We start from the raw sequence: 24,149 nt of genomic DNA, 5'->3' as shown, positions 1-24,149 counted from the left end.
AGATGATTATACACTTCATGAAATAATTTGGAAAGTTTATGAATAGAACACATTTCTACAGTTACAAGTACTTTAATTGACATAAACCACAACATATTTATAAATTATTGAACTCGTAAAAGTTATTTTCTGTTTTTAGTGATTTAAGATTCTGTACCATACTTTGAGTTTACTTTAGTGTTAAAGGCATTCCATATCTGACCTCTGCCACTACTTGTACTTTTCTACCTGTTACTTTTATTCATTCCTCATGAGTTTCTTGTACTCATTAGGCTCTTAGATATGCAAAAGAGGCCCGTCGCTTACGTTTGAAGCTCTTGCGGGAGAAGTTCTATTTCTCCATTGAACATCATCCCAGGAACTTTAGTGAAAATGTTGACACCACTCAAAGGAATCTCAAGATATATGGATCAGTGGCTACTGAAGTATGGCCATATGCTGTGAACTCATGGGACTTGGAAGGTGGTCCTCTTAGTCCATGGAGTGTTCTTCAGTGCTATCTCGAAAGCACATTACAGGTTTCGTTATCTCTATCCCCCGAGCTGTAGTTGAGGGAGTGAACATGGACTTCTTTTTGTTAACATAATGTGCTGTATTTGCTCATGTTATATTTAGGTTGGGATTATCCATGAAGCAATTGGGAATGGAACTGAGGCTGAAGCTGTTTTACTTGGGGGGAAGCAAATCTCTTCTACCGAAGGCTTGGAGCTTTTTATGGTTGCTTTTGCATCTATCTTGGGTATGGAAATTAATGTGTCCTTTTCTTTCCCCTCTCTCTTTCCTTCTTGGTGACAATCTATATATTTTTTCCTGCTTGACCAGAAGACATCTAGTGACTGGGCCCTTTATGATTTTGTTCTGATCTCTCTAGGGCAAATATATCGTAAAAGGAAACTTTGGGATTTGGCAGAAAATGAACTTAATGTTGCTAGGCAAACTTTGGCAGATGGCTGGACAACTATATCATGCAAGAGATGTAAGCTGATCATGGAAGCTACAATTGATCAGCAGATTGGAGATTTAAATAGAAGCCGATTTATTAGCACTAAAGGGGGTCCAATTAATAGCTTATCCATTGCTCTAGACGTGTACAAATCAGCACTGAAAAAACTGGATTTTTTGAAACAGGAAAATTCTTTTAGTATTTCTAGAGGACCAAACATTGAGAGTACAAGAAACAGAAATACTCTTGTTGATGCTGACTATGATGTTACCGGTATAAATGCGTGCTGTGTAACAAATCTGTCAGATACCAGGAAATCTTGTTCTCTGATGGTTGAAGATGAGGAGTCGCTAGGAATGAAAGCTAAAAAGGGTAGAAAGCCTAGGAATGCATCAAAAAATTTACATCAGGATCAAACTTTGAAAACTGACCATAATATGAGGGTCACGCGCTCCAGAGACCAATCTAATTGTAACAAGAGTAGTCAAGTTCAGGGTGCGGCAGAATCCAGAATTACTAAACATTCAAGTGGCAATCATGGGTTTGCTTCTTCTGAGGCTCTTAGACAGAAAGGATCACTCAAGGCGGAAATTGGATGTGAACATACATGCTTTTGCAAGAGAACCAATTGTTGGAGTTCTTTTCTTGTAGAGGTTGCGGCAGCTGGATCAGTAAAGGATCTCATTATTATTAAATGGGAGTTTCACCACAGGCGTCTTTCAGTAAGGCTACTTACCGGAATAGGTATGTTGGTACTGCATAGAGGAGACATTGTACTATTTTGAGAAATTTGGATTAAGATTCATACATTTTTTATGCTTTTTATTCTTTTATGAAATTTTTATTTCATAGAAAAAAATCTTTTCTTTCACTTGCCTTTCTTTATCCTTATAATACTTTTGACTTGGCATTTTTCATTGTTAGGAAAATGCATAGAAGCTGATGGTGAAATTCATGATGCACATAAAGTATTTTGGAAAAGCATTTCTTTTCTATTCGCTAGAAAGCCTTTTTGTCAAACTTATTCTGGTACTTCACACTCCCTGTTGCTTGGCTTTATTGGGAAGGAAATTCCAGGCGATTGCTTTGCCATTGAACGTGCAGCTGTATTGTACAACATCTGTTGGATTTCTGTGAAGAACTACAATTCAGAGCATACTAGGTATTCTCAACCTCTCGAACACAAAGAATCACACAAAAATGTTGTGTACAAATCTTATGTCTATGCAAGTACATCCAGGTGTCACAAACGTTGTTTTCAAGGTCTCGCCTAGGTGCCAAGGTGCTTCAGAATGGGCAAGGCAAGGCCTGCACTCGTCTAGTCTTTTACAACATTGCCCTTGCCTTGGCCAGCTTTTATTCTTGCTGGGCTTCATTTTGGGTTTTATTTATTTATTTTTTTGAACTCTAGTGTGGTGGAACTTGTTGCAATTTATCATATCTTTAGGGGGGGTTAAAGTTGGAAAAATACTAGTGGGTTAAAACATTATTGTTTATTGCTTGTTTTGATGAATGCTGAAGAATGATCATTTATTGATTGGCGGATGGTTCATTTTTCTTATTTAGTTTACGCTTAATATTACTACTAAATAAACTAAATATTAAAATAACTTGCCCATTATATTAGTAAATGGTAAGCTTTAGCATAACTGAAGGCCCTGGACTAAATGCTGTTTCATGCATACTTTTACCAATAAAGCCTCACCTAGTCTCCAAAGCACCGGGCCAGTGCCTTGGTGCCATGACAATTTGGGTCACAAGTTTCCATATGGGTGCTTAGTTGGCAGCCTGAAGTGGCTCCTGTATTGCCAAAGTAAGGAATGATGAGGATGCATGACAATTTGGGTCACAAGTTTCCATGTGGGTACTTAGTTGGCAGCCTGAAATGGCTCATGTATTGTCAAAGTAACGAATGATGAGGATGTTGAGATGGATGAGTGGATAAACTAGGAAGGATAAAGTAAGGAATTATCATATTAGAGCTGATTTGGGAGTAGTTCCGAAACATGATAAGCTACAAGAAAGTTGTTTGAGGTGGCATGGCCGTGTGCAACGGAGGCCTTTCGATGCCCCAGTACAAAGGAGTAATTTGATTTAGATTGAAGGAACTAAAAGACCTAGGGGCAGACCTAAAATGACCCTTAGGAGAAGTGGTGAGGAAAGACATGCATAGCTTAGGTCTTCTATCAAGTATGACCTTAAATAGAGTTGACTGGAGGGCAAGGAACCATGTAGTCGACCCCATTTAGTTGGGATAAGGCTGAGTTGTTGTATCAACAATTATACTTGACTACTTGTAAATGTTCTCTTAAATGATTTTCTTCATTACTAATGTATATTGTTGTTGTTTTAATTGAATCTTGTGTGTTCTAGTACTAAATAATGTGTATAATAGGCTATATAAGAGAAAATATACAATAGGGTACGCGTATACTAGCAACCTAGGGTTCGAAACCAAACTTCCATTTTGGGGTTTTCTTTTACAATCTAAAGGTTCTAGCATGTTTTTTTGGATGAATAAATAATTCATTATCAAAGGAGGGAAAAGAACAGGGAACCCCTAAAATGGGGGAAGGAGAAACAAAACAATAGGAAACAACAAAACAAAAGCCCAATTCCCAGGAAGAGGAGGAGGGCTGCAAAATGGAGAGAGACAATCCCCAAGATACAACAATATGCCTATTCCTTAGGGAGTCATTACAACTAGAGGAGACCAAAAACAACTTGCTTTTGATGTCAACAGGAGATGGAATCTAAGATCTGCTGGAAGGATCTAGAACTAGGAGACCATTTCTTGAGATTACGCTCCATCCAAATGCGGTTAATGGCAGCGCCAAAAGCAAGCTTATCCACTACATTACAGGTTGATTTACTAACAAAAATCATACCACCCAAATCCGTTCCCTTTTGAATGGAAGAATCCTTTGTCTGACTCCCTGGCCAGCATTTTCTTAGGATTCCTTTCCAAATTGAACAGGAAAAGGGGCAAGCAAAAAAAGAGGTGGTCCACATCTTATGAAGCATTCCATCATACGCAACTTGAGAAAGATACTGAAATATGATGATGAATGAGGAAAGACTGCATTGGGAGGCAGTTGGAGAGGGCCCTCCAAACAGTGAAGTTATGACGAGGGATATGACTCCCCACTTTAGCTTATGCCAAGGGGATAAGGGGCCTTGAGAACAGATGAAGTCCCAAGCCGCTTTAGAGCTGAAAATATCGGAAGAAGATGTAGTCTAGATAACATTATCACCCCTACCTTTAGGCCTTCTGGAAATGGAAGACAAGGCATACTAGACAATGGGTAGCCGCGGGGGGGGTGGGAATCATCTTGACTAATGATGTTTGCAACGGTGACCAGCCTAGGAAGGTCCGAATTGTGGATGGCTCTGGTATTGACAAAGTGGAGGAGAACAGGTGCCAATGGTCAAGGTAGGGGAAGGTAGAGGCACCATCGTCAATGTGGTTGGAAATGGCCCCAAGAGCAATATGCATGCTTCAGAATCTTACACCAAACCCAAGAAGCATCAGAGATGGAAGGAGCAGTCTAGATAGTATCATTGTGAAGAAGACTTGAGAAGACAATCAACCCAAATGCTTTTCTTCTTGGCCGCAATCTTTCAGATTAGCATGAGAATACCGTTTGAATTAACTTCTTTGCTTCTACGCAAGCCAAGACCTCCTTCATCCCTGAGAAGACAAAGGTAGGGTGCAGGAATTGAGAGGGTTTTGCTCCTTTCCAAAGGAAGGCCTCCAGCTCCTTGATAGGCAAGCCAAAATTGCCAGATCAATAGATGTATGATGACAGGAGGACAGAACTGATCAGAACCAAGCAACCCGCATAAGAGAGAAGCTTGCCTTTCCAGAGCTGAAGCTTCTTAAGATTCGGTTCTAGCATGTTTAGAAATGCTTGATCAGGGTTTCCTTAAAGTTTCAGGCAAAAATATAGCCATTTGATCATTGAAATGATCAAATGAAACGTGCAGCTGAAATGTACCATGGGATCTCAATACTTCAATGATCAAATGAAACGTGCAGCTGAAATGTACCATGGGATCTCAATACTATAAATAATGATGGATCATTAGGGTTCAGGACTATAGTAAACAAGGAATCAAGTATTATATCGGTCCGTATCGGCCTATACATATCGGTATTAGAAGGCATTGATACGAAACTGACCATATACGGTATGTAAAATTAAAAATGAGAAAAGGCTGGGCACTCCGGCAGTGTACCATAAACTAGTACCCTCTATGTTTATCTCTCTCTTCCCCCCTATCCCTCCTGTATGATGTTCCATCCCGTGCCTCCATTGGTGCCGCCCGCTAGCTTACTGCCCACGGGTGGTGCACCTATCCCTCTCCCATAAAAAAATATTGTGTCCTACCTACATCGAACTGTATCGGTCGATATAGGTTCGATCCACCTTCATATGCCTCCTTTAAACTTGCAATACAAAAACTGTGAGAGATACGAAACAGAGAGAAACCTAGACACTTATTTTTCTCTTTGATCTGAGTCGAGGGAACTCATCTAGCATAAAATCGACCCTAATCTTCACCATTTCAACCAGTTTTTTGCAACGATTTGTGCGTATAAACCCTACATTTCCCAAGATTACTTAAAAATTAGTACCTCCTTTTTAAGTTCATTTTTTGCAACTATCTTCTTTGTAATGTCTTTTTTTTCTTGCAATGGATCTCAAGATTACTTGTAAAATGACCATAATGGATGGACTAAACTATTTATTTTGTAACGCATATAAACACTAAATTTCCCCCAAAACCGAAAATGCCATCTCTTTCGGGAAATTTGTTAATTTTCTTCTAAAAAATGAATGTTAATAATTTGGTAAAATTGTATATGATGGAGAAGATGAGATCTATCATCCTACTTAATTTCTGTAATTTTTCTATTTTTGGGTAAATAAGAAATATAAAAGAAATAATTATTGAATAGAAGATGCTAGTGGGTGTTAATTTGTTGGAAAATTTTCTATAGAGGACGAAGTTTACGATCATCTTTGATTGTAGTTGTTTTCTGAATTTTATAAATTTGTTTATTTATGGTAAATAAAAAATAAAAAATATTGTAAAATATACTACAAATGAGTGTAAATCATTGAACAAGAACTTGCTGAGATCTCTTCTAGATCTCGGTAATATCTTGCTTTTTTGGAAAGGCGAGATGAGATTAGAGGCGAAATAAGAGGGGAATGCATTGTCTCGCTGAGATCTTGGTGGTCTCAGTCATCTTGGTGGGAAACCTTGGTATACAGAGACTTATTTATGCCAACCTTGGTATACAAATAGTTATTTATGCCAGAAGTCAGGATGGGCAGTTATTTATGCCTAAATCCAAGATTGCTGAAATTTGATTTATATTGAAGGAGTCATAGTTGTCACAGCGATCCAAGTCGGTGGAGGGGTGTCACGTTGATATATCGACATGTCGCCCGCCATGGCGAGCATGTCGACCATGTTTTATTTTTTATTTTCTCTATTTTTAATGTCATTTAGTATGCTATAATATATGTCCTATAACATAAAAAATCAACATGAAAGTGTACTACTAATATACTATGGTTTAATGCATGAAAGTGTAATATCCATTAGTGTATATGAAAGTATGAAAATATAGATTAGCCTATCAAATAATTGAAAGCAATAGTAAAAATCAAATGATAGGCTAAGTGGCTAACCTCCCCCCTTCTGTCTCTTGACTCTCTCCCTGTCTCTGTGTGTGACACTATGTGTATGTGTGCACTGTGCAGGGCAAGAAGAAGAAAAAAAAATTAATTCTCTGTCTATGTGGAAGCCTGCAACTGCAAGGCAAGAAGTTCCAAGGTTTGCGACTGTAAGCAAGCTAGTTGCAAGGCAAGAAGAAAAAACAAAAAACAAAAAAAAACCGAGAGGACTATGGCTATAACTGCTGACTGGAATAAATCCCTCCCCCTCTCTCTCGACTATGTCCCTGTCTCTGTGACTGTACAAGCAAAGAAGAAAAAAGAAAAAAGAAAAAAAAAAAAACCGAGAGGAGTCGAGGACTACTTACTGAAATAAATCCCCCCCCTCTGTCTCTCGACTCTCTCCCTGTCTCTGTGTGTAACTGTGGTTGTGGAAGGTAAGAGAAAAAAAAAACAATACTACTGGCTGTAATCACTACCGGAGGCTGGGAGGAGAAGAACTGAAGAAGAAGAAGTTAAGAAGAAGAAGAGGTCTGCTTGAGAGGAGAACTAAAGTACTGAACTGAAAAATCGAGTTGCCAGAGGACTGGGAGGAGGAAGAAGAACCAAATTAAAAAAAAAATAAAAATTTACTTACTTGGAGTCCTGGAGGTTGCCGAAGAAGTTCGAACTTCGAAGGCTGCCGAGAGTTGCAGGAAGCGAGGAACACAAGTTACCGTTGCCGGAGTCACGATCCCTCTCAACTCTCACGAACTATTCCTGTCTCAGTGTCTCACGAACTCCTCTCGATTTTCCCTTTTGCGATTTCTATTTCCCCCCATTAAGGTATATGACTAATGTTTTTATGTTTAATATTTTTAATTTTTATGATAATGTGTATTGCAGGTGTAACTTTTAGTTACACCTCCAATACACATTAACGAAAAAGCATCTAAGTTATTAAATGGTTTTTTAAAAAAAAAAAATATAAGCCTGACTTTTATACATTAAATGTTCAAATATCGGTCGACATACCCATATATCGTGGTATGGCGTCCATGGCGACGCCATGGAAGCCATATCGCTCAATATTTATACATATATCATGGTGGACCTCGATATGCCCTTTCCCCCAGCTCCAGGACGCCATGGCGACGCCATGACAACTCTGGAAGGAGTTATGTTTCGGTCAAACTTAATGTGGGGTGTGTGAATGCTGTCAAAATCGCTCTGAATGAAAATAGTTTTTTGGACATCGAAACAAATGAATATTTTACTGCACTTTTGGTTTATAGCAATGTTTTATCATATTAAGTTTTATGGAATTCTTAGATTTGAGAAAACCCTTAGTATTTAAAAGTTGAAAATTGCATCTACTGCCGAAAATCCAGTTTTTGTTCTTGAACTGGGGGTTGACTTTTTATCCTTATGGAATTTGATTTTCTAACCAATTTTAGTGGATTCAAATATGGGGTGTATTTCCTTATTTATGAATAATATCCTAAGTAATGAAATAACAAATATAAAAACATTTACTTTGATTTTGGAAAATCTGATAGTGCCATTGTGTTTAAATAGTCCAAAATAGGCTGTGTATCAAGTTTCATGACCAAACTAGGTAAAAAACCCACTGAAACCATCAAACAAGTTCAAAATAAGTGCACCAACTCACCGAAATCTTGAGATCTCGGTCCACCTCAGTTTTTAGCCTGACCGAAATCAAGTTCTCGAACCATGGTGTAAATTTGTACTCCCTAAAGTATTAGAGTTTGTAAGAAACCTCCTCCTTTATACATAATCATGCAATGCATTTGACTCAGTACTTTGTTCTCTTTTTTATACGTGTTCTATCTTGTCATATTGCATAATAAGGTGTTTTATGATTTGAAACTGTATTTGTATGCATCCTAAACATTTCCATCTTTAGTGTAACTTACGTCTCTCCTATACGATAGGAAACGTCTCTTCAATTCTCCTTCCCTATATGCTGACCGATGTCTGATACTTTACACTTTTATTTGTAAAGAATGGGGATCTTGAGTTTAAGTTGATGTGTTTCTAGGAGTAATACTAAGCTATTCTTTTGTTTTATCAAGGAGATATCTGTTGGGTTGATGCATGTATCAGATTTCCCAAGTCTCTAATCTCAAACACATTTCATATGTTTTTGTTCGACTAATATCTTTCGCACTTTCTTCTTGGTTTATTCTGATTAACAGGGCTGGCTGTTGTGATTTGTCTCGTATTCCAGTTTCTAGAGTGGTCTCCTGGTTGTTGCAGGCATTTATACTCTGCCGTGAGCTCCCGTCACTTTTTCAGAAGGTCACACTTAAGTCTTGATTTGTGTTTAATCATTGTCATGATTATTAAATAACTTTATTACATCATCGCTCAAACATACCTCATAATATCAAATATGGTAATACTAAGAGATATCTGCTAGGGAAGAGCCTTATTTTCTTGGATATTGCACTTGGCCTACATAATTTCACATTGAGTGAAGCAATTGAGCCAAATGGAGAGTCCGAATCATGCTTTTCTTCATATTGTGTTCATGTTGTAAGTTCTTCTATGGGGGATTGCTTCTGGATGTTGATGGGATAATTTTCTGTACTGAGGTGTTCCATTGAAAAGGCAGATTTCATAGCTAGCGTGTCAAGTGTTATATTCGAGATGCCAGTCTAGTATTTCTCTTTGCTCATTCTACTGTCTATATCGTCCTCTTGCTTTCTACTTCTTTTGTAATCATCCTTTTGCCTATTGTTGCTCTTTCCTCTTCTTTTGAAGACTTTCTTTTCTAAACAAGATTGACAAATAAATAATTGATTCAGTTTCAACATCTACTGATTGTACAACAGGTTTCTAGATTACTTGCTGCCATATTTTTGCTTTCCACCTCTTCTGGGTTCTGTTCTTTGCCTGTTTGTATTGGCGACACCCTCTCTGTGAGTCATTGGGCTGCATATTTTCATCAAGCTTCTCTTGGTACACATCTCAACCATCAGTTCTTTTCAACTAAGAGTGGAAAATCCAAAGCTCAAGACTCCACACATTTTGAGGTATGTTATCTGTACTCTTCAGATGCGTTTGTTCTTTTCCAGGGAACTGCTTACTGCTGGAACTAGTTCTTTTATTGGTTGCATTTAGCAACATGATGGTTACATTCTATGTTTATTATGAGGCCAATATGTTATTATATAAGGTATTTCAAGTGGCTATTATTCCTTGTTGAATTGCCTATGCTATCAATCCTGTGCATGTGGGAAATACCAAGGTACTAAAAATCGGGTCTCGGTACCAACTCGGCCCTTGGAAAAACCGAGTCGAGTCGAGATCTCGCCGAGTTGGTGCATTTTTTTTGTCGACTCGAAGCCTCGACTCAGTGGGTTTTAGACTTAGTTTGGGTCTGAAATTTGGTGTTTAGCCTATTTCAGGCCATTTAAACATAATGGCACTATCAGATTTTGCAAAAACAAAGTCCAAATCTGAATTTCAATTCGGACCATAGGTTGGTAGGCGATGACATACTAAAATACCCTACTCTACACATAATTTAGTAATAGAAAGCAAGCAAAACATTCAATTAATAATTAACCAACTTAAATAAGAATTAGAAATGTTAAAGTGATACATCAAACTGTTTAACAGTAATGTAGTCCTAGATAGGTAGGAGACGTACTAGGAGCCAGGTAAAGCAGAGTTTTTAACTATGCTGGCCGAATGGGACAGAATAGATAAACTAGGGCAGAATTAGGGTTTGGGTTAGGGTTTTGAGCTAAGGTTTTATTTGGTAATGATGTGCAGGTTTTTAGGAGTCTATTAATGTAAGTTTGGTTTGATTTGGATGAAGTTGGAAATCTAGGGTTTCGGCCTTGTAAAAATTGGTGTTTTTAGAATCTAGGGTTTAGAGATGGAATCTGGGGAAAGTGAGCTGGTCGAATGTTAATGGCAGTATGGGGAGTAAGATGAAAATAAAAAGATCAGATTTTGATGGGTGGTTAGGTCTAGGTTGAAGTTAGGGCTGTAGGGCTTAATTAGGGTTTTAAGGGATTATAAGGCTGCAATGGAGAATTCAAATTAGGGTTGTTGTCGAGTGAAGTGTGAAGGCTGTGGATGAAGTTTAATGCATAGTTCGAAAACTCGTTTCGTTTCGGTGTTTCGGGCTGACCGAAATATCTGAAATTTCGGATATTTCGGTCGAAATTTTGCATTTTTTCTGGTATGTTTCGGTAGGTCATTTTGGTGGGTTTTAGGCCAAGTTAAGGCCTTAAACTTCATGGAAACCCTATTTTAGGCTATATAAACGCATTTAAATGTTCAAATTGCAAAAATAGTCACCCAAAGTGGTGTTTTGGACCATTGATTGGCAATGTATGGTCAAACCCTAATGTATAACTTAGTTAATTACACATACACATTGTTTAAGACTTTAAGTTCTAGAGGACATAATAAATTAATGATTAATAAGCAATTTAAACAAGTAAATTGACTTAAAAGTTGGAAACATAAAGTGAATGACTCATAAGTCATAACTTAAGTCATAATATTAAGTACATTAAGTCAATAACAAGTTAACAACTTAAGAAGTTTGAATCTTGTGTTCTCCAAGTGATTCCGGCGTAGATTCGAAGGTCGGTACACAAATCAGCAAAGAGAGTTTGAAGAATGAAGAAAACAGAAGAAACAAACCACAAAAGAGCAGCCTTGTTAGTCTCGGTCGAAATTTCGATCGAGACTAACGAGTTTCTGCCTTTTGAACTAGGTGTTTTGAAAAGAGAATCTCGATATCTCGCGAGATGTACCAATATCTCGAGATATCACGAGATAATCGAAATCTCGATCAAGATTTGGTATTTTTTTGATTCGAGGTACCATTTCGTTTCGCCCTGGTCGAGATTTTCGAAATATTCGAAATCTCGGTCTCGTGAGATTTGGAGGGAATAAGGATGTTGGTTTGATGATCTGACTTGGATCGATGGGGAAGGTAGGTTTAGGTTAGAGGATGAGAAGTAGAAGCGAATAACTGAAATTAAAATAACTTACTGGTTTGAAGAGATCCTCAACAACAACAGCTTGAGCAATTGTGAGAAAACCTCTCGATCTTCACGATGCAAGGAGTCGCAGGAGTCCACCCACCCTATCCACCTTGAGATCCACAAGGATGTAATACTTTGAGAGTAATGGCAACAAGCATAAAGCTAATTTTTATTAATCAAATTCGTGTACCATACTTGGCCCCCTTACAACCTTATATAAAAGACTCAAAATTAGACTCCTAATCTAAAAAGGAAAGGCCCAACCCAATCCCTAACGTATTAGTTAACTTAAACTTACTAGGAAACTGAAATAGACTCAAAATATAGTCCTAATCCAGCCCAACTATCAACTAAAACAAAAACTAATAAAATTACTTAAATTGAACCACTGGTTCAAACCAGCTTTGGACCGGTTCAATTTAAAACATTAAAACATGAAAATAAAATTAAGTATAGGACTAAAACATCTAATCCCGTATGCAATCTAATTACCCATATTTTAGGCCCGTAAAGGTGGCTTGTTACATAGAAAACCTATGGGATCAAAGGCCCAACATGTATATAACCCAACCCTGGACTTATTCCTAATAAAGGAAGCCTAATTTGGTGATAAATCTGCATAAACTCTCCCCAGCTTGAAAATATTCGTCCTCAAATTTTGTAGTGATAAGGGGGAAACAACATGTGAGTAGCAGGCGACTAGTAAGCTTCCTACATCTACGGGTCTGGAATTTATGGGTTGCCTTAGTCCACTATCAAATCTTTGGAATCCCTTATGTCTTCTTTCCTATGGAAAGGGACTGATGCCTCATGGTTTCTTCGGCCTACTAGTTGAGATTCAGTTTTCCTTCCTTTAGTGGAAGGAGGTTCGGGTATCAGAAGGATCAAGGATGTGATTTTGGCTGGCATCATCAAGTTGATTTGGAAGATTGTGTCTAGGAAGAAAAGTATCTGGGTGGACTGGATCTATTCTGGTCTTCTTCGTTCGGATTCTATTCGGACAGTTCACATAACTTCGAATGCTTCTTAGGTTTGGCGCAAAATTCTTGATTCTCGCTCCTTGGTTCTTGGATCTATCCAATCCCACATTGGTAATGGGAATTCCACCTCCCTGTGGTTGGATCATTGGCACCCTATGGGAATTCTCCTTCATCAAGTCAGTCCTAGAACTATCTATGGCTCAGTGCTGCCTAGAATTGCTCTGGTGGCTGATATTTTAAATGCTAATGGATGGGATCCCCCAAGTACCTCAAACCCTATGCTTACATCTATCTGGAACTTATTGCCCTCTATTCCTAGCAGACCCCTTAAGGATGACTGTGTCACTTGGCTGCCAAATTCTTTGGGTATTTTCAGCTCCAAATCTGCTTGGGATCTTGTTCGGTCTCGCCACCCTCTTGTTCCTTGGAGGAAACTTGTTTGGTTCAAACATCATATCCCCAGGCATTGCTTTACGGTCTGGAGAGTCTTCTCTAATAGCCTCCCAACACAAGCTTTTCTTCGGCATCGACACTTCTTTGTTTCCCCTAATATGGTCTTTGTTGGAATGGTATTGAGGGTTCCAATCATCTATTCTTTGATTGCCCTTTCTCCTGCTCTATCTGGAAAGGCTTCCTTGCTAAATGCTGGCCAAGAAATCGGAGGATTCTTCCTTTTGACAGAGAATGGATTTGGGTTGATATGAGTTTTGGAGGCTCTACTCTTTGTGATGTGGTTGGCAAGTTGGCCTTCTCTGCTATCATCAATTATATTTGGATGGAGCGTAATCTTCGGAAATGGACCTCCAAATCTAGATCTATCAATCATATTTGGGATTCCATCTCTCTTTTGAAATTAAAACCAAACTTAATTCGGTTGCTCCCTCTTCTTATAATGACACCCCAAGGAACAGGCTCATTGTTGTCTCCTGGGGTCTTTCCTCTATCTCTCTTTTAGCTGCGGGCTCCCTTCTTTGAGCTTCCGCTGTTGGTCTTTGGTTTTTCTCCCTCCAATTTGAGGGCTGTTCTTTTTCTTTCTCTTTAGTAATGAAATTTTTATTCACCAAAAAAAAACATGTGAGTAGCAGTTTTGACCATTCCCAAACAAAACTCTAGTGGGGCAGGAATATTAGGAATATAGTCTTCAAGGCGTAGAGCTTTCTCTATGAAGAACCATGGTGGCATAACAAACTCTATGTGCTCTATCTCTAAATCAACACAAACTGTGAATGCCCTATTCATAATCTTCAGTGTTAGCAACCTTCTCATCTAATACGTGAGACACAAGCTCCACCTCTTCAACTTCTTCTGTTTTAGCTTTGTCTACTTTGATTTCTTCAACGTAGACCTCTTTAGTAGAATTTTCCACATGTTGACCTTCCATCTTTGAATCTTCAAGCACTATCTCTTCCTTATCATCACAACTCACTGTGAGCACTTCAGCTTTATCTTCAACTTGTCCTCTCTCAATTTCCTTTGGCAATGTAAATTTGTATTCAGCCGCTGATTTAACACTGGTGATGTTAGATTTCCAACACTCTTCAACTTGCAAACTGAATCTCATTGATGGAGGCTTCAAGTTGTCTTCAGATTTGAAGGCCTTTTGGCGGTGATGTAGTCGATGGGAATTTAAGTTACCTTGTTGTAGAGCTCTAAACGTCCATAGGAAATATTTCTTACTCAGATCTTCTTTCATCTCTGTCCATGTAACAAGTTCTCTACCACGGTAGTTAGGGTAATCCATCTGGGTTCTCCACCATTTACGTGCTGGTCCCACTAGCTTGGTATGTGCTAGTCTCATTTTCCTATGCTCAGGCAGATCATACCAATTAAAATAATAATCTAAAACAGCTAACCAATCACAAAATACCTGTGGATCCGGTCTGCCGTCATAGTCCCTCAATTCGAACGCCTTTGGAGGTCTAGGTCGTTCTTTGTAGTCTCTATATTCTCTGTCATACCTGCGCCTTTCCCTATGATCTCTGTAATCCCTGGATCTGTCTCTATGATTCCCATCACTGTCCAGGCCTCTTTACACCACCAAATTTACTTGATACCTGTCCTCTTCTAAGGGACTGTTGCTGTCCCTAAGAGGGGTATTCCTCTGTTCTTCAAATCGTAACACTTTATCAGTAATAAGATTTTGGCCAGCCTACATAGCCTTCTGACGAGCAGATAACTTTAGGAGTATCTCCATTATGACGGCCATGGGATCGGGTTGGGGTGGCAGCACTGGGGTGCCATGTTCATCCATGGCTCTAGTACCACTTAATGTAGTCCTAGATAGGTAGGAGACCCATTAGGAGCCAGGTAAATCAGAGTTTTTAACTATGTTGGCCGAATGGGACAGAATAGATAACTAGGGCAGAATTAGGGTTAGGGTTAGGGTTAGGGTTTTGAGCTAGGGTTTTATTTGGTAATGATGTGCAGGTTTTTAGGAGTCTATTAATGTAAGTTTGGTTTGATTTGGATGAAGTTAGAAATATAGGGTTTCGGCTTTGTAAAAATTGGGTGTTTTTAGAATCTAGGGTTTAGAGATGGAATCTGGGGAAAGTGAGCTGGTCGGGTGTTAATGGCAGTATGGGGAGTGAGATGAAAATAAAAAAATCAGATTTTAATGGGTGGTTAGGTCTAGGTTGAAGTTAGGGCTGTAGGGCTTAATTAGGGTTTTAAGGGATTATAAGGCTGCAATGGAGAATTGAAATTAGGGTTGTTGTCAAGTAAAGTATGAAGGCGTTGGATAAAGTTTAATGATGATTGATGGAGGGAATGAGGATGCTGGTTTGATGATCTGACTTGGATCGATGGGGAAGGTAGGTTAGAGAAGTAGAAGGGAATAACTGAAATTAAAATAGCTTACTGGTTTGAAGAGATCCCCAACAATAGCAACTTGAGCAATTGTGAGAAAACCTCCCGATCTTCATGATGCAAGGAGTTGTAGGAGTCCACCCACCCTATCCACCTTGAGATCCACATGGACGAATACTCTGAGAGCAACGGTAGCAAGCATAAAGCTAATTTTTATTAATCCAATTCGTGTACCATACTTGGCCCCCTTACAACCTTATATAAAAGACTCAAAATTAGAGTCCTAAACTAAAAAGGAAAGGCCTATCCCAATCCCTAACTTATTAGCTAACTTAAACTGACTAGGAAACTGAAATAGACTCAAAATAGAGTCCTAATCCAGCCCAACTATCAACTAAAACAAAAACTAATAAAATCACTGAAATTGAACCACTGGTTCAAACCAGCTTTGGACCGGTTTAATTTAAAACATTAAAAACATGAAAATAAAACTAAGTATAGGATTAAAACATATAATCCCGTATGCAACCTAATTACCCATATTTTAAGCCCATAAAAGTGGCCTATCACATAGAAAACCCATGCTATCAAAGGCCCAACATGTATGTAACCCTACCCTAGACTTATTCCTAATAAAAGAAGCCCAATTTGGTGATAAATCTGCATCAAACAGTGTTACAACTATCATCACATAAAATGACTTTGAATCAAGTATTCAGTCCCCGCTCGTGTCACATAGTCTTTCCATGACATAGTGTTGCTGTAATATTGCATATAGTGCTCCATAGCAAGCATATAAGAGTTCTGTCGAGTTAGGTAAGTACATACATAGTAGATGGGTTATTTCCATGGGTCAACCCGAGATCTCACCGAGATATGTTGAGTTAGGTAAGTAAATACATAGTAGAAGGGTCATTTCCATGGGTCAACCCGAGATCCGAGATCTCACCGAGATCCGGCGAGATATTGCACTTTTATGTAAACTGAGACGAGAGTCGAGATCTCGCCAAGTCCAGACGAGTTTTAGAACTATGGGAAATACACCCGACTTGCTTCATCCGAAACAAAGACTGCCAAAATGTTAGTAAACCTTTGGATAGATCATGAAGACATTGACCTTTGTTCGGTCTTTTGAACTTTCACACTAAGGTTTTAAAGTGAATGGACTAGGATCAGTGAGCTTATCAAAGGGAGAAGAGGAAATAGAGGGTGCATACATGGTTCTCAGCTAGAACATTTTCTGGATTCCCCTTTGGCTTTGGTAGGTTAACAACCAGTTTTGGGCTGCAACTTGGGCCCAAACAACCTGAGCCTGCCAGAAAAATTCCGGGCTTGGGCCAAGAATCCCAGCCCAAGGTCTGGCCCAGCTGCGCTGGGCTGGGCTTTGGGTTGAGACCTCGGTTTTAAGCCCGACACAACCCAAAGCTATTACATGTGAAGTGCACCATTGATTTAGCATATTTAATGTAGTACCTATACTAATATGAAGGTGTAGGGTACTAAAATTCTTCACATATATATAAAGTAAAAAGGAAGGGTTGTGGGTAGTTCTAATTTGAAGTATTTTGAAGAATTGAAAGAAAGCAAGAAAGGAAGAAGAGAAGAAAGGAGAATAGGAGAGAAAACAGGGAGAAGGTTGGGGGAGAGATTGATTCCTCTCCCTTGTATTTACTGATTTGAAATAGTTAAACACATATTTCATAAATAACTGATTTGAAGTAATTAAATGCAATATAACATAAATACCCCTACACTGACATTTAAATACCTAAAATGTTTTAATACATGCTTATTTTCAATCATACCCTCACTATATGCACTCTTAACAAAAATGCCCAGTAATTTTAAGGGGAACCACAAAGGATGAAGAGCCCTGTAAAAGGGTAGCAGGGGTTTGACAGTCAAAGACTCGGGTAGGCATCCTATTAATAAGACAGGCTGCAGTAAGGATAACATCTCCCCAATATTGGGGAGGAACAGAATGGGAAAACATAAGAGCCCCGAGCCACCTCTAGGAGGTGGCGGTTTTGCCTTTCAGCCACACCATTTTGGGCTGGGGTATCGACACAACTTGTCTGATGGAGTATCCCATGGGCAGCAAGGTAGTTTTGGAACTGACCATCCATTTACTCTTTGCCATTGTCGCTCCTCAATATTTTGAGGGTGGTAGTGTATTGGGTCTGAATCATTTTGTGAAAATTTGGAAAACAAGAAAAAACATCACTTTTGTTATGCATTAAATATACCCATATACCCCTAGATTGACAGTCAGTGAAGGAAATAAACAAACGATGGCCAGAAAGCAAAGGCTTTCGACTAGGTCCCTATACATCAGTATGAAGAAGATTAAAAGGAGAAGAACTTCTTTTATTAGAAATAGAATAAGTTGAAAAATGTTGTTTAGCCAAAACATAGGCCTCACAAAAGAATTCGTCCTTATTACATTGTTTAACTAATGCTGGAAAAAAAAATTGATAAAGTTCCTAAAGGGGGATGACCTAATCGGTTATGCCACTGTGAATTTTGAGGAATGGAAGAGGGAAGTTGTGGTGAGGAATGACTCTCATCATCAAGCTCATACAATCTACCATGCATCATACTACATCCAATCGTCGCTCCCATTGCCAGATCCTGAAAAACACAATGTGAAGGAAAAAAAGTTACTTCGCAATTTAAGTCATGGGTTAGACTACTAATTGGTAGAAGATTAGTGGTAAAATTAGGTATATGTAAGACAGAGGATAAAGTTAGAGAAGGAGAGCAATTGCTAGATCCTTTCCCACAGATAGAAGAGAGAGAATCATTAGCCACTCGAACTTTGTTTTTCCCAGTAGGAAAATAATGATGAAATAAGTTGGAGGATCCAGTCATGTGATCAGTGGCACCCGGAGTCTATGCTCCAGGGAGAGAGACTACCAATGCACAATGACCAGCAAATGAAATACCTGTATGGGCAAAATTTGAACCTGAAGTGGTGGAAGAACTGGCTGGAGTTGAGAGTGGTGGAGAAGAACAAAAACAGAAATCGTGGAGGGGGGAAAGTAAAAACAAACAGAAAAAACTGAGGCTGCTATTTAGATCAGAGTTGGCTCTGATACCATGTTAACAACCCTTGGAATTGAATGCTTGAGTGATCAATAGGGATCACTAAGCCTTTTATTTATAATCAAAAGAGTTACACATATTCAGACTTGAAATAGGAAAGCTCCCCTTGCTGAATCTAACTAGGAATCCTAACTAGGAATCGTCTAAGGGAGGGAAAAGGAAAGAAAAAGACAAAAATACCCCTATCAGGTAGAGACACATTATTTTAACACATTGATTTATGTTTATTGCTTTGTTTTTTGATGAATATGCATATATTAATTTCCTATGTTTTGTTTATCATATTTTGGTTTTCTCATTTAGGTTATTACTAGCATAATTATATCATATTGCATTGATATGGCTTCCATGTTGCATATAAGCATAATTATATAAAATTATCATTGCTATATTATACAAACTGCACGTCTAGGTGGGCACCTTGTCGCCTGGTGTCTCTCCAATGCCTCGGGTTCCCTAGTCACGTTAACAACTATGGTTGACATTGACAATGGGAAGATTGAAGACTTGAAACCATGGCATCTATAATGATTGGTAAACGACAAACCATCAAGGTAACTAAACGCCTCAATTTCAAGCATGAAATTTTTTAGTTATATACAAATTCTAGCATTAGCTCAAAGCTTGGGCCTAGCCTTGCTCAGTCTAATACCTGGTGGGCTGGGCTGGGCTGGGCCAGGCCTCATCCCAGACCTAGGCTAAGATACCCCTGGATTGGGTGTGGGCCTGGACCAGGGCCCAGTCCAGCCCAATTGCACCTTACATTTTTTGAACTATGTTGTTAATCATAATGTCCTAAAAATTGTCTTTACTTGGATTGCAATTATCAGTCAGATTCAGTGATCATTTCTGTGCCTAATGTTTTTGAGTTTTATCTCAATGCTTTTGATGCATCATATCCGTAGTCCTGCTTATTCCTACAATTCGCGGGATTTTTTAATTTTTTGGCAAGCCGATTCAAATTCAGTTATGTTAACTCTTGTTAGTATTTAGTTTCTTTTGCAATTTTACAAGTCTCTTGATACATAGGCAGATCATGAACATAATATTTTGATGTTCCAATATTTGTCTTAAATATGGATGAGATCAATTTTAGTGTACTTTGGGAGAAAATTTGTTTACACGGACCAGAATGGACAGTTTTCTGTCCATTGCTGGCCTTTTTTTAAATCCATGTCTAAATTGTTTGAACTTTGAATACCAAAAAATAAAAAAGGAAATTTTGAATTGTTTGATCCATTAGAGTGAGTGTAGCCCCCGTCATCCCTCTTGGCTGAGTTGAGCTTCTCAATTTGCAGACTGGGAGAACAACAATATATGGTGCAAAACACATCATTCTTATAAAAAGAAATATTATTGATCTCAGAGTGAATAGTAGAGTGGATTATCAACAAATTTCAAGAGCATACAACTGCTAGTTCCTTTTCTTTTTTATTGTTTGATGGATAGGCTGGGTGATTTGGTGGTGACATCACTGTGGGTAACAGTGTAACACTGTAAGTGTATGTCATTGTATGATTGTCTTGGTGTTCCTTTTCATCCATGCCTAAGAACAAAACCTTACTGATAAACTCAGGTTGACACTGAGAGGGAGGGTGAATCAGGGTCACCAAAAACTTTCTTCGAATCTCTAACAGATGCCGCACTGGTGATGTTTTCTCAATTACAATTCAAGATTGGCCGGGGCAGTCCCGTAATTACCAATTACACACAGACACGTCCACCACACACCACAACGTGGCTGGGTCTACTAGACAGTGTCCCTCCACTCTGCACAACACACACTTCAAATATATGTTGAAAATAAGTGCGAGACAGAACACCAAATATACGTGGTTCGGCCAGAGTGCCTACGTCCATGGAGGAATACCCATATAGGGTTTTGTATTCCCTCAATACATTACTCAAATTTTGATGGCTCCAACCACCCAGGAACTCCCAATCCCTGCTTCAGTTTGTACAACCACACAAACGAGGGCAACTACCCTAATCTCTGTACAAGCTCCCACTTGACAGAGTTACAATAATTAATTGCAAATAACATAACCAAATCACCCAATACAATGGCCAATATTGGCTTACAATCAAACTAGGTTTTTTTCAACTACACATGCAACCAAGAAACTCACAATGGGGATTTACAATCAAGGATTACCTCTTGTAGAGTAATCCAACAATCATGAAGTCTCTGACGCATAGAAATTGTGTCTGTGTACGCCCCACTACTCAAACCATTTTCAATACGGAGTCATCGAGCATAAACAGTGATATTGTCTACTTTCTGTGCTCAAACGATGCTGCAACTCCTTCCAATGGCTTCCTCTTGACAAATTACACAATTTCAAAAAAAAATTTCGTCCCATTTAGACTTAGGATGGCCAAGATATGGCCTTCCAAAGTTGGATGCTCCAGAACTGGTAACCAGTGGAAGAATCGTAAATAACTAGATTCTTCGTGACAAAACCATGTGTAACGAGGACACATGTCAGAGAAATTCACAAAGCCATCTTCGTTAGAAAGAGAAGGTGATATCATGCTGATGTCATACTCCACTACCAAATCCCTTATTTCCTTTCTCGCTTCTTTTTTTAAAAGAATCTTGCATCAATCAGCGATGTCCAAGAGGAATCTTGCACTAGATGTTGATCCGACGCTCGTGGAGATTTTGTAGCTTTATCAAATTAAAGGGAAATGACTGTCTACAGAATGATCGTTAAATTTAAGCCAAAAAATTTGGCTAAGTATGGAGAAAACGTCTTTCTCCAGATTCGCTCCGTTTTCGCACAACGACACGAAAACTCCATAACTTCTTCATCTAACATAAAAAATAAGTGAAACAAATTGCGTTGGACCCAAGACTCGACGACTGAAATTCTTGTGGCGACTTCTTCGCCCAGTTCAGCCATTAAGGCTTCCAAAAATAGCTTCAAAGTGGACCCCACTGCGCGATCCTATGAAATCGCAGCTTTTGATGTACGAAACCTTTGCCTACTGCTTCGAGCCTTTTCCAAACACTTTTGCGGGACCCAAAATACTGCCAATATACATCCTCCATGCTTGAATGCCACTATAACCTTGCCAAATGACCAAATTTCCCTTGACACTGTGTAGAAGCCTGTTTGACCATTTCAACTCTTCCAACTCACCAAAAACCATTGCCGCATCATCAAAATGTCTAGAAACGTTGCCAACAATGACAACACAACTCCAAAATGCTCCAATTGCCCAACACTTACCATAGGAAGTTTTAATTGTGAGGGGAGTCCAAACTCAGCTGTAATCATCTAAGAAATAACTAACTACCTGGCTTAGTTGGATGGTTCTGGGAATCATTTGTTGCAACCTGTCACCGAAGATTGGAGCTTCTATATTTGTCTTCTCCACCTGCTCCCTATTTTATCTGTAGTCAACAACCTGTTGTTGGTTTTGGTTGCTAAAATTCTGGGCAGCCCATGATATTTTAGGTACCAATCAATGGTGCTCAGAAGGACCATGAAGATAAGCTTCTCTTAATGTACCATGAAGGAAATCCCAATCCATACTTGTGGTTTTTCTATGAATGAATCAATGGTATATGGTAGTGTCTTTAAAGTTTACATTTTTATAAAGAGTTTGCATAATTGTTGTTGCAGCTTAAGACTATTATTTTTTTCTGCTCTCATACATACTTTTCGTAATCCTTCGTTTTAGATATCCAAGAACATTCGGTTGATAGTTTAGGTAGTTTCACAATTTTTAACATGTAAATAATAACTGATTAAGCCATTGTTTGCTAATATGCATCTTGGTCCTGTTCTGCTAAATTGCATTTGGTGAAAGGTGTATAAAATTGCCTGCATTAATTCATCATTTAATGTTTATTGTTGCATCTCTCAGAGTCCACATGCTTCTGCTTCAGATTCCACATTTCCCGAAAACTACTTCAGGTATTTAATTGTTACATCCTTGAACTTACACATTGAGAGATACAGTGCTCCAAATTTACAGGTTTGACTATTATATATTTCATTTACTTTATGTTCTGTTTTCTTCTTGCTGCTGCTGTTGCTTCAGGAGGCATGCACCAGAAAAAGTTGAGTATCTCGAAGAATATGTGACGGACTTCTTCCAATGCCTTCCTAGCACTACAATCATCTGTATAAGCTTGCTTGGAGGTGGTTACGCTAGTCTGCTGAGGGAAATGCTGCATTTTCCTTCCACTTTTCCAGCATGGATGCAACTGTCACGCTTAAATTCAAATTGTCAGCCTATTGTCATGCTTCTACCTGTGAATTTGGTTTCTGAAGGTACTATACTTTACGTCCTTAATGTAAGCATGACTATCCTACAATATAAACATATTTATTTGATAGAGCCCTAAAGTTTTTGTGTGTAATTGGGATAAATGGATTCAAAAGTGTTAGTATGAGTTTGTAACTGCCTTGAGAAGGAAGCAACAACAAAAAGTTTAAATGACTAAATAACCCTTTGGAGAATTTTGAGTAGGAATTTCCAGCAAATCGAACTGTTTAATTTTTTAAGGGGTTAATCTAATTGATCTATTTACAACCTAGCCTTGGTATGGAGTTGTACTACATTCCATATTTATACCGTTGTTATCCTAATCCTTTCTATAAACAAGAAAGGCCTCTGTCATACATAGACAAGCCAAAATCATTCTCTAATCTTCGCTTCTCAACTTGGTATCAGCACCCAATACTTTTGGGTATTTTTTTTCAAATTCACTGCCAGAAGGTTAGACGACCCCACATGCAACCGAGACTTCGGCCTCCCTCGCTCGGCCAACCATGGTCGACTAAACATGCCTTCAAGGCTTGTTGCACTATGTTTACCCTTGCTGACCTTTGCCGGACCCGGCTGACCTCCGCCAGGCCCTTGTGCCCTCCGCTTGGCCCAACCGACCTTTATTACAATACAAACCTTATAACTAATGTACTACACATTATAACTAATAAGCGAGGGTATTAGAAGAATACCCCTCGGTACACATCTCTTAACACTCCCTTTCAATCTGGGGCATAAATATCACCCATGCCTTGATGTAGATCAAAGCATGAAGAAGAGAGGAACCAAAATAGAAACCAGTAAAAGGTACTATTCAAGAGTTACTGTCCACATGGTTCTGTTCACGTGAACAGTGTCACAGCCATACTGCCTTGTGTGGGAAACTTCTAGAAGACTGATTTGCTTTTCCTATGTTGATTGCTCAGTAAGCAACCAAGTTAGTTTTAGCAAGTCTTTGTTTTAGTAAGTCCTTGTTAGGCAAGTAGTTTCCTATTTGGAACACTTTCTAATTCTGTGTTCTTTCCTTTTTGGTTGTAAGTTTCTAATTTTCAACTTTTTATTTTTGAGAAGCCTGGCCAATCTATATAATGGGGCCATCAGTTGTATTATTCTACAGTCTAAATCAATGAAGTTGCAGTGTGCTTGCTTGAGATCTGAGAGAGGGAGCATTGTTTCAACAGCTGAGATAGCTGTGGGAGAGAGGCCCAAGGCTGAGATAGCCATCTATCCCAAACCCACTCCTTCTATCCTTGTCTCTTCTTCTTACCCTTCGCTATTTTTCTGTTTTGTTCTAACTTTCTATTATACTGTGCTGTGAAGTAATCTT

The 24,149-nt window shown here is 38.7% G+C and overlaps 1 protein-coding gene across 2 annotated transcripts in view; it reads left to right on the top strand.

Annotated features, from left to right (window-relative positions):
• Positions 1 to 24,149, top strand: part of LOC122666187 (separase-like) — a 77,520-nt gene that overhangs the window by 36,475 nt on the left and 16,896 nt on the right. For both annotated transcript variants that reach the window (XM_043862328.1, XM_043862327.1), the window contains exons 15-23: positions 273 to 518; positions 616 to 739; positions 872 to 1,687; positions 1,868 to 2,105; positions 3,578 to 3,582; positions 8,828 to 8,934; positions 9,471 to 9,671; positions 22,415 to 22,464; positions 22,595 to 22,824. In XM_043862328.1, the coding sequence (XP_043718263.1) occupies positions 273 to 518; positions 616 to 739; positions 872 to 1,687; positions 1,868 to 2,105; positions 3,578 to 3,582; positions 8,828 to 8,934; positions 9,471 to 9,671; positions 22,415 to 22,464; positions 22,595 to 22,824 (2,017 nt within the window). The remainder of the gene's footprint in view (positions 1 to 272; positions 519 to 615; positions 740 to 871; positions 1,688 to 1,867; positions 2,106 to 3,577; positions 3,583 to 8,827; positions 8,935 to 9,470; positions 9,672 to 22,414; positions 22,465 to 22,594; positions 22,825 to 24,149) is intronic.

This window comes from Telopea speciosissima, chromosome 6, assembly GCF_018873765.1.
Source record: "Telopea speciosissima isolate NSW1024214 ecotype Mountain lineage chromosome 6, Tspe_v1, whole genome shotgun sequence".
Lineage (NCBI taxonomy): Eukaryota > Viridiplantae > Streptophyta > Magnoliopsida > Proteales > Proteaceae > Telopea > Telopea speciosissima.
The sequence above is the reverse complement of the archived record's forward strand: the minus strand, read 5'-3'. Positions and strand labels throughout refer to the sequence as shown.